This window comes from Alligator sinensis, unplaced genomic scaffold (genome assembly GCF_000455745.1).
Source record: "Alligator sinensis unplaced genomic scaffold, ASM45574v1 scaffold735_1, whole genome shotgun sequence".
Lineage (NCBI taxonomy): Eukaryota > Metazoa > Chordata > Crocodylia > Alligatoridae > Alligator > Alligator sinensis.
The window spans coordinates 357,429-371,992 of NW_005842639.1; the positions used below are offsets into that span (position 1 = coordinate 357,429).

General features: G+C 51.2%; 2 protein-coding genes across 2 annotated transcripts in view; one reads left to right on the forward strand and one right to left on the reverse strand.

The window, feature by feature from the left end:
- Positions 1-7,296, forward strand: part of POLR3GL (RNA polymerase III subunit G like) — a 7,428-nt gene extending 132 nt beyond the window's left edge. Inside the window, exons 1-7 of the mRNA XM_025215269.1 lie at positions 1-9; positions 694-823; positions 2,180-2,248; positions 2,908-2,964; positions 3,230-3,303; positions 3,489-3,602; positions 4,544-7,296. The exon at positions 1-9 is cut by the window's left edge and continues 132 nt beyond it. Coding sequence (XP_025071054.1) covers positions 1-9; positions 694-823; positions 2,180-2,248; positions 2,908-2,964; positions 3,230-3,303; positions 3,489-3,602; positions 4,544-4,630 — 540 coding nt within the window. The 3' untranslated portion in view covers positions 4,631-7,296. The remainder of the gene's footprint in view (positions 10-693; positions 824-2,179; positions 2,249-2,907; positions 2,965-3,229; positions 3,304-3,488; positions 3,603-4,543) is intronic.
- Positions 1-14,564, reverse strand: part of ANKRD34A (ankyrin repeat domain 34A) — a 55,424-nt gene that overhangs the window by 14,943 nt on the left and 25,917 nt on the right. The gene's annotated exons all lie outside the window — the stretch shown is intronic.

Genomic DNA, 14,564 nt, shown 5'->3' on the forward strand with positions numbered 1-14,564 from the left:
CTCTTCCCGGTGAGGTCCCCTTCTGTGCGGGGAGGAACAGCAGGTGGGAGCTGAGGCTGTGGGAACCCTCCAACCCCTTGTTTTCCCTGCTGAATATGCCAGCGCCATGTCTTGGCTGCGGTGTGTCCTCAGGGGGTGGGACAGACCCAGCAAACTCAGTCCAAGCCCCCAGGATGAAGCAACATTAGAAATCAGAACATAAACAATACTCACTCTCCTGCAACAGGAGGACACCATCTTCTATGGATATATTTTCCCCCTGGAGTATGCCATTTTCTGTGGATACTATCACTTATCTGAGAAGCTTAGGGCATTGTAGCCCAAGCACCTAGCTACCCCTTTCACAACTCATGAAATTGCAGGCAGCCTAGGGTAAGACTTGAACTCAGGCCTTACAGAGTAATAGCAAGCTGTTTTAGCCACTCTGCCACTGCATCCCACTGTACAGACCTATGCTTGCTCACAAATACATGCACACAGCTCTATGGATGTACATATCTGTGCATAAATGGTGGTCTCAAGGCAGAATCCTGAATCCTAACCCCCATCTGCAAACTATAGAGAGTTTTAAGAGCCTAGTTTAAATTTCCCTCTATAAGGATGGATTTTGTAGGAGCACTGTGGCTATTAGAGTCCCAACCATGACCTATTTTATCAGTGAATAACCGTGTCCCTCACTTCTGGTCCCTGCAGCCCATGGAGTACAGGCCAGTGCCTCTGCAGACGGGTGAGGAGGTGGAGTACATGCTGGCACTAAAGCAAGAGCTGAGAGGAGCCATGAAGAACCTGCCATATTTTGTTAAGCCGGCTGCCCCCAAGAAAGGTACTGGTGGCAATTCTCATTTAGATGGGGGTAGCTCATCTAAGGGGGCAGACTGCATGTTTGCTGTGGAGTAAATTCACTTCATCGTAGGAATAGAGCAGACTTGAAATCTTAAATTATGCTGAAGTCCATTTCTGGTCCAGAAGGCAGTGGTGTCCAGTGGCTAGAGATCAGGCTAGAAGTGCAGGACATCTGGGTTTTCTCCCTGCTTCTTCTGTTGGGTGACTTCAGGCAAGTCACTTCTGTGCCTCAGTTGTCCCATCTGTGAAACAGGGGTAATGATATGGACACCCCCCCCCCCCCCCCCCCCACTCCCCCCAGAAAGTAATCTGGGAAAGTAAGCATCTCCTGTAGATGCGCCCAGAGAGGTTCAACATATGCAACCAATCTATACACAACGTATACAACTCGCATGCACAACCACATGCAGATAAAAGCAATAACCGTTCTACAAACACTCTCCGCACTCAGACAACGCACAGCACTACAGGCAACACGCAATATAAAAACACACCATGCCCAATGTACTAATGGGAAGAGCTATGGATTTGTTATCACAGCAGCACTTTGGTAGTGCAAAGGGACTGCAAATATAAATTGGAGCCTATTCAATGCATTACATTGTTTGTTTCTCTTTTGCTTTGTTCATCTCTGTTACTTTGTAGGGGTCCGGCTACTCTCAGTTACCGGGAAATTGTTTTGTGATGCTTGCTTACTATCCCATGTGCTTTTGCAGGGCAGCTTTATTAATTAGAATATTATTAATAATAGCAACCACCACTTTATTAAGCATCTTTACTCCATAGTTCTCAAAGTACTTCAGGATCAAAGTAAGCTTCACCATCCCCATTTTACAGAGGGGAAACTGAGAAACAGAGAGTGGAAGGCACTCGGCCATGCTTCTGACTTGCCTGTCAAGTCAGTGGCAGAGAATCCCTGTCTCTTGGGTCCCAGACCAGTGCTTTATCCATTGGCTCAAACTGCCTGTCCTGACTCCTTTACATTCCCAGACTCCAGCCATAGCCCTGATCTACTCTTGAAAATTCCAGCTGCCTGTGGTGTGATATTTTTTTAGGGGTATAGTTGAACTGTTCCAGCCTCTAGTGTGGACATAGTTACACTGTTTTAAAGCTGCTTTCTATGGGTATCAGTTATTCTGCTTCCCATGCAAGATATCAATGCTTCTATAGCAGTATACATTTGTCTGCACTAGAACTTTATCCTGGGTTAGCTACCCAGGTGCAACTTGTATATCCACTAAGTGAGCTGTGAGGGTAGCTGAGACTCCATGCCCATGGATGTGGCTTTTCCTATGTCTTATTTGCCCCTGAGCTCTGCTTGTGTGTTTCTTTTCAGACATTGAGCGCTACTCGGATAAGTACCAGACGTCCGGCCCCATCGATAACGCTATTGACTGGAACCCAGGTGCGCGAGGGATATTGTGCAGCCCAGCCCTTGCTCCACTTGCAGATATGCTCATGAGTCTCCAAGGCTCACATCTCTCTAAAACAGCATTGGAGATAGTAGCACATCAGGATATTGGTGGGGAGACTGGAGAGCAGCACACAGATTAGAGAGTACAGTTCTTGTAGACCTGCAGAACACCACACTCTCGTATTTTGTTGGGGTGAGAGCACAGAGGGGTGCTAATGGCCATTCCTTGTTTAGGAAACACAGTCACAGTTACAATGGAGGGAGAAATGGATGTGTTTGGATGGATGAACGAATGTGTATGAGGTTTGTATAGATGGGATGGATGGATGAATACATACATGAAAGGATACTTATGGGGATGAATGCATATAGGGATTGATCGATGTGTTGCATGGGTGGATAGATATAGATGGATAAATACAGATGGGATGGGCAGATTGGGTGGATGAGTGCCTATGGGAGAGAGGGGTAAATTATAAATCTCCCTGCTTCAGGGTATCAACACAAAGGTGTCAGGAAGAAGTTTCTGTTTTGGGTGGGTTGTGCCATTATTGTCCACTGGAGAGATCTGTCCTGCGTGGCAAAGAGAGGCTGCTGGTCTAGATGCATCCTGTATCTGACCCAGCGTACCTCCTTTTTTGCCCTTGCAGACTGGAGGCAGCTGCCCCAGGAGCTAAAGATCCGCGTCAGAAAGCTCCGAAAAGGCAGTAAGTATTAAAATAATTAACCCCAGGTGGTGCAGCAGGGCAGGGCTGGAAGCAGACCCTGGGTCTCCTGGGCCAGTGGCCATATTCAGTCAGTCACGTAAACTAGCAGGGAGGGTGTACAAGCTTGGCTTGGGAAGCCTGGGGGGTAGAATATGTACATCCACTGTGATACATGAAAGTAGCCCCTTCCCTCCACCTTGTCCTTGCCCCCAATATCTACCCTGTGTATGGCTGGGCTGTAACATTCTCCCTTCCTGTGTTGTAGGAACCACCATCCTGATCCCCAAAGGCAAACAACGGGTTTCAGTGGACAAGGAGGAAACCATCAAGAAACTTGAGGTAACAACTTTTCCCTTCTCCAGCTCCCTGATCCCAGCACCGGCGAGTGTCTGCAGTGGCGTACTCCTGGTGTGGGGAATGTTCTACATTGTGCCTCACTCCTTGCTCTGGAGCAGCACTGAGCTGGAGTGAGGATGAATGGTGCCCACCTGGCTGTGGGTCACACTGTTTTTATGACTCCCCAGACCTTGGAGAAGAAGGAAGAGGAAGTAACATCAGAAGAAGAGGAGGAGAAAGAGGAAGGGGAGGAGGGGAAGGAGGAGGAGGAAGAAGAGTATGACGAGGAGGAGCATGAAGAGGTAAGACCCCTGTCTCAGGCCTGACTGGACACTTTCAGCCAGACTTTTCATACAAGAAACCCAGTTTGTTCCTGTACGTGCTTGCAGAGGCCACAAGGGCAGGGCCCTTTGCTTCCATGGAAGAGGGTGTCTGGAGGACTGAGTGGGGTGGATCTGATCCCAGTAACCAGTAAGCAAGCATCCCCCCTGTCCCAGGTGGCCCTAGTGCCTACAGCAGGGGTTGGTAATGTTTATTGGCCGAAGTGCTGAAAAAAACACAATGTCTACCTTGGAAGGTGCCAGAGTGCCGACATGCTGGAGCCCGGAGCAGCTGTTTGCAGCCTCCCAGCTGCAGCCGGCCCACGGAGCCCAGTCTGCTTGCAGCAGGGCTTGCAGCCTCCCGGCCGCCTGCTGGGAGCAGCTTGGGCTCCGTGGCTGGCAGCAGCTGCTTAGAGCCTGGGCTGGCAGTGGTGTGCCGAGCAAAATGGCCTTGTGTGCCATGCTCGGCATGAATGCCGGGGGTTGCTGACCCCCGGCCTACAGTGAAGCCAGGGACTGGGTGAGCCTCGGGGACTGCTTGCTCTGCCTTTCATTGTTTAGAAGTGAGTCCCCGTGAGGCAGGAGTGAAGCCTGTGGACGGAGGCCAGCACAAGAAGCTGTTGCCTGTTCTGTAGGGGATTCTCCAGGCTCGGGGTATCTATCTGGTCCCTTTCCCAGTGTTGCACTGCAGTGTTACTGCTAATTCCATTCTTCCACCCTAGTCCCCATTTTTCAGCATCAGGGATGTGTCGTCTCCTTTTGCTTCCTGTTGTAAACAGGAGGCAGCAGCTGCCACCTTCTACCCCAGAAGTGGCTGCATTGCAGTGCTGGGTCTGGTATGGCACTCTTGGCTGCCTGATCTGGGTCCGTTGGCCTTTGCCTCCCCTCCACAACTCAGTCTCTGTTTCCTCTGCATTCCCTAGGAGACAGATTATATTATGTCCTACTTTGACAATGGGGAGGACTTTGGAGCTGACAGTGACGACAACCTGGACGAGGCGACGTACTGAGAGGACCCAGGATGCTCAGCTGCACGCGTGGTACAGAGCACTTGACTCCCTGGAGACATGGTCACCAGCCTTTTCCCACCCCACCAAGGCTTGAGACACCTGCCTGGACGTACAGCCTGTGCTGCAATGGTGCAAAGGGATGGGGCCACCTCGGGGCTCACAAAGACCATGCCCTTCCTTCCCCTCCCAACCCCCTCCCTTTCTCTTGCTGCAGTGGGATCCTGGGTTCGAAGCAGCCGCTGTAACAGAGCCCCACACTTCCTGCCTACACGTCTTTGAAAGAATGGGCAGGGGGCACTGTTGAAATAGCAGAGCCGGGTGCATGGTGACCCTTTGGAGGACAATATATGTTTCGCCTCTAGGTGACACTATTGATCCATTTTTCCAGCAAGTGCTGGGCTGGGAAGCTGAGCAGAGTAGAGGCGATGGATAGAGAAACCATCTGGTGGCAAAATAACCAGCATGTTGGCGTGACAACCTGCTTGCCACCACCCTGGTCCAGCCAAGTTATAGATCCTGACCAGCCTCCTGGGATGTGCATTTTCATCTTGTCAGCCTCAAGAGGGAGTGTAACCAGCTCTGAGATGTAGCCAGGGGCAGAAGAAGCTCCCTTCCCATCCCATCTCTTTATTCTGTGCTGCAGCATTTTGCACCAGTGCAAACAGCGATGTATGGCCATACACGCAGTTACTAAGTGAGTAGTGCCTTGTACTAGGTGTTAAGAGCTGCATAAGCTGCATGGGGAATGCAGCTCCAGAGAGGGGTGTTTAAAGTATGAGGTTTATTCTACTTCAGACCCCAGATGGTGCCTGGCCTCCCCTCGCCCCAGGCGCATCACCAGCTGACTTAGAGAAATTATACTGTCACATGCTTCCAAAGGCCATCTTTGGATGGGATCTCTCGTGCTTCTCAGCCCTGGGCTTTGGACCAAACTGCATCTTGTTTGTAAAGTTTTAACATTCTTGGTTTTTACTGTCACTTTAAAACATTTTAATGCTGAGGGTAGAAACAGAAGGATCCTCCCACCCCCCCTTAATAATCTGTTCACTGTTGGAGGATGATTGCTCTAATATACACACCCCACCCAGTCACTGTGGGCTGGGCCCAGTTGGGTGAGGGGGTGTCTTGAGGGAACAGGGGTAGTGGGTGCCCCCCCCCCCCAGAATTGTGTGTGTGCTGGGTTTGGCTATGGGGATGTGTGTGTGTGCGCGCACACGTTTTGGGGGGGTGTATCTGAAATTCTCTCTAAGGTTGTTACGCTTGTATGCAGGAAGGGCATAGTGTGTTTTTATATTGTGTGTTGAGTGGGGAGTGTGTTTGTAGAATAGATGCTGCTTTTATCTGTACGTGGTTGTGTGTGCAAGTTGCATAAGTTGTGTGTAGATTGGTTGCATACGTTGAATCTCTCTGGGCACGTCTACCGGAGATGCTTACTGCGCATTAGTCTAACAACACTGTGCAGTAGTGTGGCTGTTAAAAACCATGGCAATAGCTTACTGCACAGTGTTTTTAGGCCAGCATGAAGTAGGTGTCACAAAATAACCACCCGCCGGCTCTATAGCCCAGTTACTCTAGTTACTGCTCATTAGTTAGTACTTTATTAAGCAAGTGCTAAACTAAATGTGCCGTATCTAAGGCTCATTAATGAACGTGGAGACGTGCCCTCTGGTACGTATTTGTAGGCTACACACTTCGAATGTCCATGTGACGTTGTTTTGTGTTTGGGTGTGTGCTTGTGCATTGTGCGGGGATGTTGGTTGTGTGGATGTGTGTTGTGCATGGCAGCGTGGGTGTGCATGTGCAGTATGCTTGCCTTTCAGAACACGTGCAGGTGTGTGTGTGCTCCAGGGCTAGGCTGAAATCCGACAAACCACCAGCTCTCTTGTTCTTTCCATTATGTGGGTTCTTAAAAACCTAATAGGCGATGCTTGCTTGCTTGCTGTGCATCTGTGATTTTGCAGAGAGACAAGACTTCCAATATGCCTAGTCCTGAAGAGCCTTGTAGCAGAGTCAAGGCCTCAGATACCCAGCCAACTGGCATTCCAGGTGTTTGCCATCCTATCTATCCATACTCCTTCAACTGAGCTGGAGGGAGCTATGAGTTTGGAGGGGGTGGGGGCAGGATTAGGCACCAGCAAAGCCCATTCTGCCCCCTTGTCTCCCACAACTGTGGGACTTTCCCTGTTTACACGCTGAGGTGATTGCACATGAATCTGACCGCATATGTGTGATGTATGCATGCATTCATGGCTGAAAACATGAGTGCGACTTACTGCAATCATTTGTGCATGAGGTTGCACATGTGCACGTACATTTGTTGGTATGCAGATGTTACACATATGCACACGTGCGTCATTCTGTGCATGTGCAGGCATCTCTCTTCAGATGTGATTCTGTGTCATTCACACAGCTGTGTCTGCATTCACACACGCGTGTGACTTTGTACGTGTGTGACTGCTCATTCAGTATCTGAGCACAGCTGCCAGGGCAAACTCACCAGCTGGGAGGAACACACTCAAACCTCTGGTATCAGTGAGTGTCTGCTGTTTCGAAGCTCTCGGTGCAGATACTCAACAATCGCTGCTGTTTGGTTGACTTGTGGCAGCTTTTTAACACTGTCCCTTTTTAAATGCATTGGTTGGAATAAAAGGATGTGTCTGTTTCTACCCAGTCTCATTCTGTTCATTCAGACCTACCAGCATCTTTCCCCAACCTCCCTCAGTTGGTGGGCGGCTTCATTACAGGTACATTATGCCTAGTTGTGCCACTGACCTGGAGCAAGTTGTGGTCTCACTCTGTGCCTCGATTTCCCTCCCATTCTTGCTGTGTCCGGAGCAGCTGTTTTCAACCTTTTTGCATTTGCAAACCCCTAAAAAATTTCAAACAGAGGTGCGGACCCCTTTGAATCGCAAGCGTGGGTATTCACATACTTTTGATTGATCACAGTCATCTTTCACGGCCGTCTGGGGGATCCCAAGGGATCTGCAGACCACAGGCCGAAAACCGCTGGTCTAGAGTATTGACCATTTATTTTATCTACACACAAGGTCGAACCAAAGTAGTGTACTAAAACCGGTGCTAGATCTGGGGATGGATGCGGCATCCCCCTGAGGCCTCGTGTCAACGAGGGGCAAGGGGATGTTCTGGAGGCAATAGCCTCGCCTGCTTTATAACGCAAGTTGTGTCAACAGGTAAAAATGGCAGAAATTCCCACTGCATTCACCTCTGCTCTGTCAGATGCGGTGCGACTTGCTTTCCCCCACACATCTAACCAGCCTCGTACAATATGTCCCCAGCACAGATTTCTGCCGTAGCCCTCTGGGTCCCGGATCTTCACTGGCAGAACCCCATGTGAACTCAGGAAGATGCTGAGGTGTGCCAGTCGTGTCCCCCACACGGGTGTTTTAGCACCTGGATCACGGCGGAGCCGCCACCACATTAACGAGGCCTGCGGCGGTTCGAGTCCTGTGTGCTGACAAGGCTGGAGGCTTGCCGTGCAGCCTGGATGTCATGCCATGTTGGGCAGGCGTGGCCATTGCCTCAACCACGTCCCCTCTCCCCTAGTCGACTGCCAGCCCCGGGGCCCCTAAACCCAGCACAGAGTTGTTCAGTTTGACACGGGGCAGCAGAAAGTACAAATGCGGGGCATCAAGGATGCCTCCCCGCTCCATGTCCTTGGCATGTGTGAGGGACAGCTCCAGCCCTGTCCCCTCAGCCCCTGTGCAGTGACGTGGGCTCGAGCGCGCTGCTGAAGCATCCCGGGTTGTTTTTCTCTCTCCAGGAACACCGAGTCCCCCAGGGCTGGGTGAGAAACGGCCGGCAGGAGCCGGGTGGCAGTGGTCACGTGTGTGGCTGCTGGGCTGTGTTTCCGCATGGAGGGGAAGGCAAGGAGGCCTGTTTGCTATACAGGCACATGGTGGATCTCCCGGGCAGGGGATTGGTACACCTGTGCCTGTCCCTCCTCCTCCCCTTTTCCAGCTGCCTTCGCTATGCAGCCGCTTCCAAGAAGAAAGAACAAGTGCGTCAGGGCAGGGGAGGGAGGGGCGAATGGCATGTTCCTGGTGATTTTGTTCCATCCAGGAAAAAACGGGGGCCAGGGGAGGGTGGAAAATGAACCAGGAGGGAATGAGACAAGATCTTTCAGGTGCAGAAATAGGTCCAGGCACCAGGCCAGGGCAGAGCAGAGCTGTCAAGAGGTCATGGAGAGATGCTCGTTTGTATCAGCTGGGAATACGGCCCTTTGATGTCAACAGAAGACTGCTGATTTACCCCAGCTGGAGAATGGGCCCAGCTGCCTTGTCCTCCTGTAACTTCTGTGTCTTTGTCCCTGCCCAGCGTGATGGCATCCCATGGTGTGGCTGCCATCACGCTAGTTGTACTGGTAATACTGGCACAGAGGTGCCTTATACTGGGATAGCTCATTCCCACAGGGGCAGCATCATTGCATATTGAAAGCCAAGATGATTTAGGCTCCAATATACCTAAGGTCAGGGGCACATGTGCCCAGATGTGTCTCTTTTAAGGAGTGCTTTGCAGGAATATGAGGATGCTATGTCAGCATATGGCCCAAGTGTGGACACAGCCATACCAGCAGGCTCTGTGGGATAAGACCAGCCCTCCTGTATCACTGTGTCTTCATGTCTGCTGGTCAGGATCAGGCTTCCTCACACCCCAGACTGACAGAGCATGGCAGGTAGGTATCTATACCTTTGACCAGGGTGAAATTGCTTAGGGAGAAGGCTCCTAAGTCACTTAGGTGCTTTGGAATGTATTTCCTGGAGATGCAGAGCAGCCCCGACAATGTAAACCTGGTCCAGTGCTATGGATAATATCCCCCGTGCCCTGCACTAGCACCTTCCAAGCACTTGGCACACACCTGTTATGACTCTCACCCTAAACATGTGTTACCCCATGGACGTGAGTGCAGCCAGTCTAGTTTTACACCAGTGGAAAGAAGTGAATGAGACCTGGACGGCCAGCCTCTCAACTCACAGGAGAGTCAGGTCATCATCATCTGTCTAGCTTGAGAGATGGGAAACTGAGGGCACAGAGCAGGGAAGTGATTGCCTTTCCTCCAACAGCATCATGGCTCTTTCTCTCCTTAAAAGACCCCCCAGCCCCTTCCTTGAGGTAGATGTGAGCTGCCATCCTTGTCAGGACGATGCTTCTGTGCAATCAGGTTTAGTGGACTTCTTTGCTCTACTCTGCACCTAGGAACGCTTTGCTGTTATTAATACTGGTCCGTGTGCATGCAAAAGTGCTTCAGATGCTTTCTGTTGAGAGGCCTTGAGGGATTGCCGCTGAGGAAGTTCAAAGTGTGTGTGTGCGTGCCTCTGTGTAGCTATGGGTGACCATATATGTGAATGTGTCAGGGCTTGGGCCGGTATTTCCAATGGAATGGAATTTTCCCTTGGCTGGAGGGGCCAAAGGGAGGAATCCTGGATGGTTTCCAGGGAAAGCGAGGGTTGTAGGCTCTGTGTGCATGGTACAATCACTCAGTGGAGGAGCTGAGTGTGTGCAATGACCCTTGGTTCTTTCGTGGCTGATTTGGGCTCATCCAGAGACACAGCTGGTGACAGGAGTGAGGCTGTGGGTCAGTCTGCAGCTCACCAAATGTAAAGGCCAGTCTCCCCCCAGGGATTAACAATGACCCAACCTAAACAGTCTGCACCCGAATCACTATGAGCGTGGGGTGTAACTTCTCCTGCTGTGGTTATACTCTAATGTGGATGTAGTGACATGAGTATAAAAGCACCCATAACTCACTACCCTAGAGATGGGCCAGTATAAGCATCTACAAACCAGTCTAACTGCATGCACACTAGGGGCCAACACACTGTTTCCCCTATCCCAGGATAGTTAAAGCAGGTTCGTGTTTGGGCTTCAACCAGATGTGCTTCTAAACTGATTTACACTAACCCACTGCACTTGGTATGTGGACACTTTTACACAGATTTCAGCTTTGTTTAATCAGTTGAGCTCCCCTGGATTTATGAATGGGCACAAGTTAAACCAGCAAAATCAGGTCAACGCTGATGGATGCATCTACACACACTGCACACCAGTTTCAGTGCATGGGCTTTTAAACTGCTTTCAGGTAATTCAAGGCCATCTCTCCTGTATGTAAGCAAGGCCCCACAGACTTTTCCTGCTTGCTTTCTCTGCGTGGAAGGAGTCACTGCAATTGTTCATGTACTCCACGCTGCTGGATTCTCTGTGCTATCGTACCGTGTACAAGTACCCCTAATTCCCACAACACAAGGCAGAACCCCAAGCTGTTCAAACCACTCCTTCCTAACCCTGTTTCAGCAGAGGCAGGTCTCCCTTCTCCATCGGTTCATGGTCACTTAGCTGGGAGGAAATTGTCACCCTCCTGAGAAGTACCAAACTCGTCTCTGCTGCAGAGACCGAGAGCAAGCATGGCATTAAAGCCCCAGGCTCCCTTGTTCCTCAAGCAGGTCAGAGGAGGTAGGGGGATCTGTCTGCATGGGCAACCCTGTGCCAGGGCCCTGCTGTCTTATCTGCAGAACACCTTGCCTTGTGCATAACCTCTGGTGTTTACAGGGAACAAAGCACGGGGCGGGAGCTGATCAGACTAGTTTGGGGCTCTCGGAAAGCCGCCCCACCCTCCCCAAGTCCGCCTATCACTGCTGTTTGTCCTGCCTACGTGCCAGGTGTCTGCTGTCCATGGAGTCCTGGACTCGTGATAGGAAGTCGCAGGGCCCAGCAGGTGTGATCTTGTGGCTCCCAGGACGGGGGGCTGCTGGGCCCTGGGTCACACCCTGCTCTGCTGTACGGGGTGCTGCTGGGCCCTGGGTCACACCCTGCTCTGTGGTCCCAGCCACTGCCCCCTGTGGCAGCTCTGATCCCGCATCTCCTCGCCATGCCTGCCAGCCTCCCAGTCCCTGCTGCACCCCATACTGGTTTTTGTACAGTTTCTTGTGAGCACTGACCAGCACATACTGGCTTGTTATTGTAGGGTCTCTCAAGGTCATGGCCTGGTTTATTATTTCTTTGCTCACATACACTGGCTTGGCCATACCTGCTGGCCTTAGCATTCAAACTCAGCACACCCCCGCCCCCCCGGCCCTTCCCCTTGTGCTCCCAAGAGTGACGTGAATGGTGGCTTCACCCTCCTCCTGAGAAGCAAAGTAATTACCACCCTCTGCAGCCTGCTATCACAGCTCTCTGGCAAGCAGTTTGCAGATGTCTGGAGCCCTTCCCAGGGTGTCTCAGTGTATAGACACGTGGGTGTTTCTGCTTCTGATCCATCAGGCAGTTTCCTCCCATGTGAAGAGGATTTATTCCTTATTCCCCGTGGAACTGAGCAACACTAAGGGAACCCTGTGTTTTGCCCAGTGATTTGTGCAGGGTTTCACCTCTGCCGTCTGTCCCCTTGGCTGGACACACCATCCTTTTGCAGAAGCAAAGCAGGAGCAATGCTAGCTCCATTAGGAAAGCATCTAGGTGCTGTGGGAAGTGTTTGTGGGAGGCAGGTGCTCTGCTTCCTGAGCCAGTGCTAAACTGGTATTGAAAGGGCTCCTGGGAACAGCTTTCCAGGCAGGTGTCATTCCCTAGGGAAGGCCACAGCCCTGCAGTGTCATGACCTTTGCCCTTTGGGCTTGGGGAGACTCTTGGCCAGTGTGGTGTAAAGCAGGTTGGATCAAATCCACAGCTGGTGAAAGCAAAGCCCGGTGGGAGGACACTGATCTGTACCAGCTAGGGGATTCCTGCCTGCACTGTGATGGCGCTGATGTGTCCCCAATGGGGATTCCTGCCCGTGCTGTGAGCTGGGTGATTTTAAGGGGCTGGACACATTGCTGAGTGATTTCACTTTCAACCCCATCCTCAGTCCCATCCAGAGCGTCACCCCTCTGCTCTCCACCCCACCACATCCATTCCCAGTGTCTCCCTTATTTGACAGCGCAGTTGTAGTTTCCCTGCCCCATTCCTGCAGAACCTGCCCCTTCCCCGGGCTCTGCAAGTAGCTTCTCCTGGCCAAGGTCTGTTTGGATCTGGAATCAGTGCCCCAAAAGGGGCCAAATCCATTCTGCTGGGGTCAATGGAGTCTATACCAGGCAGGATTTTCCTCTGGAGATGCCTCTGGAGCCTTTTTATGCTGCTGCCAAGACACATCCCTTTGGCTGGAAAAGCAAATGTGCGCTCAAGGTTATTAATAACAGCTGCCCGCCCTGGGGCAAAGAGAGGGTTAGCATGGGGAGGATTCGCATGGCATCCTCTCGCTCTGACGTGTGGAACAACAGGGCCAGCGGGTGCCCTGTGGGATTGGCTTATTGCCACTGATCTCCAGAAGCCTGAAGTATTGCCTGTTGCTGGAAAGCAAGGTGTTGGGGCACATGGACCTGCTGGACTGAATTGGGATGGGTGCCTAAAGCTTAGTTCTGCTAGGAACAACCACCTGGCACTGGGAGGGGTATTGCACTATGTAAGGAAAGGCTCTGTTCTGGTTTGGGAAGGTGTCAGAGGGGCTGCTTCGCATTCCTACATCCCCCTAACCAAGATTCAAGCTCTGTCTTGGAGCTTGACCACGGATGTTGCTCTCACTGCAGAACCTGCCCCACTTTGCTGCATGCAGCTTTGCACAGGAAGCGCAGGGGGAACAGACTGTACCGAGCTTTTCTTAGCCTTCCGGAGGAAGCTGGTTCTGCAGCACGGAGCAGAAAGTGGCTCATGAGCTGTGGCCAGGGCTGTGGGGGCTGTTTCAGCATGGGTGCTCAAATGGCAGCTGGAACATAAGAGATCAGTGAGGGGGGGCATGGGAGGTGGAGCGCGGATGGAACATTTTGCTCTTTAGGTAGAGGAAATAGCGCACCTAGACACTAACATGAGGCTGTGATGGGTGTCTGAAAAACACCCAGACAGAGAAGGAGAACGAAAAAGAAAGTCAAAGAGATGATGAAGATGTTTGGTTAGATTAGCAAAGGAAAAGAGAGAGATAAATGAGTTTGGAAATAAAAAGCGAGGTTAGACAGAGAGTTTGACAGGTCAGTAAAGGTGATGGATTAATCAAGTCAAAGCTCTTGAAGATATCTGAAGGCATGTGTTGAATGTGCACATCAGAAACTAAGCTTAGCTCTGGTTTGCTCAATTCATTCATAGTTTTACTTTATGCTCCAAATATATTCAGTGCTGGCCAGCATAGTGGTAACTACCACCACTTGTGGCTTGAGTCTTTTTATTTAAGGGCTGCCCTCAGACAAACACAAGCTCAATAAAGGAGATGATGGATAAATGAATAAAATTAGCAAGAACGAGTTAGAGATGCATTAAGGAAAAGAGAGAGGGAGAGGAGTAGTGAGGTTGATTGTTTGATAGATGGATAAATGTGTACAGGCAGACACAAGCTTACCGTGGCCACACCAGGCTGCATCTTTTGCTCTATTTTATATCAACCCCCACCACTACCAAGGTCTCTTCCCCGAGAAACCTCCACACAACAGGACAGGGGCTGGCTGGGTCCAAGTCAGTCCAGTGAACCTGCTTCCAGCTAACAGGGCCTGTCCCCATCATGGGCTGGAGTGGAAGGGAGTCTCCAATGTCCCACAGCTTCCTTGCTCTCCAGCTGGCGTTGCCAAGACAGGGGCCAGTCACGTCAGGCTTTGCAGTGCAGATTCTCTCCCATGGGAGTTGGCCCTGATGAGCTCAGGTCATTTAGCACAGCGTTTCTCAACCCATGGGTCGCGACCCAAAAGTGGGTCCCAAGAATAGATGAAACACGATAGTCACGAACACACTTTAGAAATGGATCAACTGGATAGTCCCTTAAAAAAGAAAAACGTGGGAAATGGTGGTTTTTCCCTTGCAAAGGCTGCTTGGGGCTCCCCATGCCCCACTAACCCCCCACACCTACCCTCTGCCCCAAACACTGGGGGGCTGGAGCCTGGGGCAGGGGGGCAGCAGGTTGGGAGTGAAG